Source organism: Montipora foliosa, chromosome 1 (genome assembly GCF_036669935.1).
Source record: "Montipora foliosa isolate CH-2021 chromosome 1, ASM3666993v2, whole genome shotgun sequence".
In the NCBI taxonomy this organism is placed as follows: domain Eukaryota; kingdom Metazoa; phylum Cnidaria; class Anthozoa; order Scleractinia; family Acroporidae; genus Montipora; species Montipora foliosa.
Window position 1 is genome coordinate 33,905,996 of NC_090869.1, and position 2,500 is coordinate 33,908,495.

At 34.7% G+C, this 2,500-nt stretch overlaps 1 protein-coding gene across 1 annotated transcript in view; it reads right to left on the reverse strand.

The window, feature by feature from the left end:
- Positions 1-2,500, reverse strand: part of LOC137997237 (TBC1 domain family member 20-like) — a 26,410-nt gene that overhangs the window by 10,181 nt on the left and 13,729 nt on the right. Inside the window, exon 3 of the mRNA XM_068843114.1 lies at positions 255-347. Within this exon, the coding sequence (XP_068699215.1) occupies positions 255-347 (93 nt within the window). The remainder of the gene's footprint in view (positions 1-254; positions 348-2,500) is intronic.

Genomic DNA, 2,500 nt, shown 5'->3' on the forward strand with positions numbered 1-2,500 from the left:
ACGATAAGGGCTACCTTTTGAATATGATGGTGGACCTGCATTAACCTGCGATCAGGCACATTTTTAACTTTGTTCATGTGCTCTCTTACATGTATGTCTAAAATTTTGCCAGCTCCACAGCATGTACCATGTGAAACTAAAAGAGAGCCGGATCGTAGGTTAATACTGCATAAACCTTTTACGGGAAAACAATCATGATAGCATGCAAAAGACCAGTACAGACTGTAACTGCCTTGTTCAGAGGGAAAACCAACCTGCTGGAAATCTTCTATGTGATCTATCAACATCCAAGTTAACTTGCCTCCAGTATTTGTGACAATGAAACTGCTTCATTTCAGATGTTTTGTCTAATTTAAAAGAAAACTATTTCCTTCACTATCTGCCATTAATAATAGATACATGTAGATAGATAGATACATAGATAGATAGATAGATAGATAGATAGTTTTATTAAAATTACCCTTGCAGCCCGAGGGCTGAATTACGATAATTTTTACAAATGTAAAACGTTAATTAATTGTAACTATAAATTATATAATGATAAATTAAGAATTCAAAGTTATTTGATAAGAATTTAACAATACTAAAGCTATTATTATGTAAACACTAAATTACAATTAAGATACAGCTAAAATTTTTCAAAAGCATATCATTTAATATGAGTTGTAAAAGGGCATGTTATCGGCAGTGGCTTACAATAAAACTGTCTCTGAAACGATTGGTTTTAAAACGCGGGACTTGGAACTTGCGATTTTTCCGTGTACGCAAAGTGCCAGAGTAAGGTGGCGGAAGGAGTGAATGAAGCTTGTGATTATTGTCATTACATATGTCTTGAAATATTGAGTTACCAATCGCCTCTCTCCTGGCATACAAATGGTAGGTATGCTAAAAACTTCTAAAGCTTGTCTATAAGATAACTCGTTATTGCTTATTATGCGCAGTGCTCGCTTCTGCAGGCGCTCTAACTGATCTGAGAGATATTGCGGTAGAGCGGTATGAAAGACTGAACATGCATACTCTGCAACTGGCCGTATGCAAGTGGTGTAGAAGCTCAAAAGGTCATTAGTTGGCACTTTCACACGCTTTAATTGTTTAAGAAAGTAGAGACGCGTTGCGACTTTCTTACATATCATTTCTACGTGCACAATCCACTTCAAATCATTCGATATCATAACACCTAGTAATTTAGCGGCTGGAACAATCTCAATGTTCAAATTATTGATAGTAATAGGCTCTAAAATACTCTCTGACTTTGTGAATGATATTCTAAGTTCCTTGCACTTCGATAGACAATTTTACAGTTCTGTGCTCAGTTACAAGGCCTTTGAATAACAGTGAGGCTGGAGTTGACCTTGCTTTGATAGAAACCTTACTGCTTTTCTTAATATGATTGTAAATAGAAACTTGTTAGCAATAAGCTCTGTATCAAAGCAAGGTCAACTCCAGCCTCACTTTCATTCAAAGGCCTGGTAACTGAACAGAGAATTGTAAAACAGTCTATTGTTACCATAGCATCACAGCCACTTTACCTGACATTGGTCAGTTTCTTAATATTTGTTGCTTATGGTGCAAAGATCATCAAGTATCAGATTTATTGTTTCAAGAAAGCATGTTTTCTAGTTTTGTAATTGCTACACTGTAGTCTCATGGAGCTCTTGAAAGTCAGTTAATACAAATGTACCATCGCTTTCCTGATCTTTAAGGTCATCCGCGTAGTGGAACCAAATTGTAAATGTGCTGAATTATATATGTCATCTACAATTTTTTTGTTACATTCATGATTCAAATTTAAGTTGTAGATATCATTTGATTTATCTCAGCACACATTAATTTTTGCCTCATACAGTGTAGATCTTTTTAATTCATAGGTTCTGTACACGTATATATAAATACTTCTGTTTTTACTTAGCAATTTTTCTTTGTAGTGTTGTGTATTGTATTAGCAATCAGGTCTCTGTTGTTTGCACTGTTTCATTATATTATGATCGTATCAATAAACCTCAAATAATGAAACTGAGTTTTTGGTCAATTACAGTCCATGTAGGCAATCCATATAGGCGATCCATATAGCCTACGGGTACTTGGTATGATATTGAGTAATCACTGCTTAATGCGAGATATTTACAGGTCTTCTGATAGGGTGCGATGAAAAAATGCAAATTGTGCAAAATTTGCAGGGCAGATTATGTGATTAGAAAGGCAAATTATGAGATAAATATTGTAAATTATGCGATTTTTTTCCGAGCAATTTTAAGCTTGTTTTTCATGGTTTCAGGATAAATAGACACGTTTTTACTGCCTTAAAGACATTTTGAACATAAGGGAACAGTAATTATGAATCTTGATCGACATTAGTTAGGACAAGTAAAAAAAATGAGCTCTTGTGCACCACTGGTGCACCACGTTAAAAGTTGAAAGGACACAGCTAACGTGCCAAATGAATGATCAATAATTATTAATATTCCTGTATGCTACGACTAGCTTCTTACAATTTCTTTTT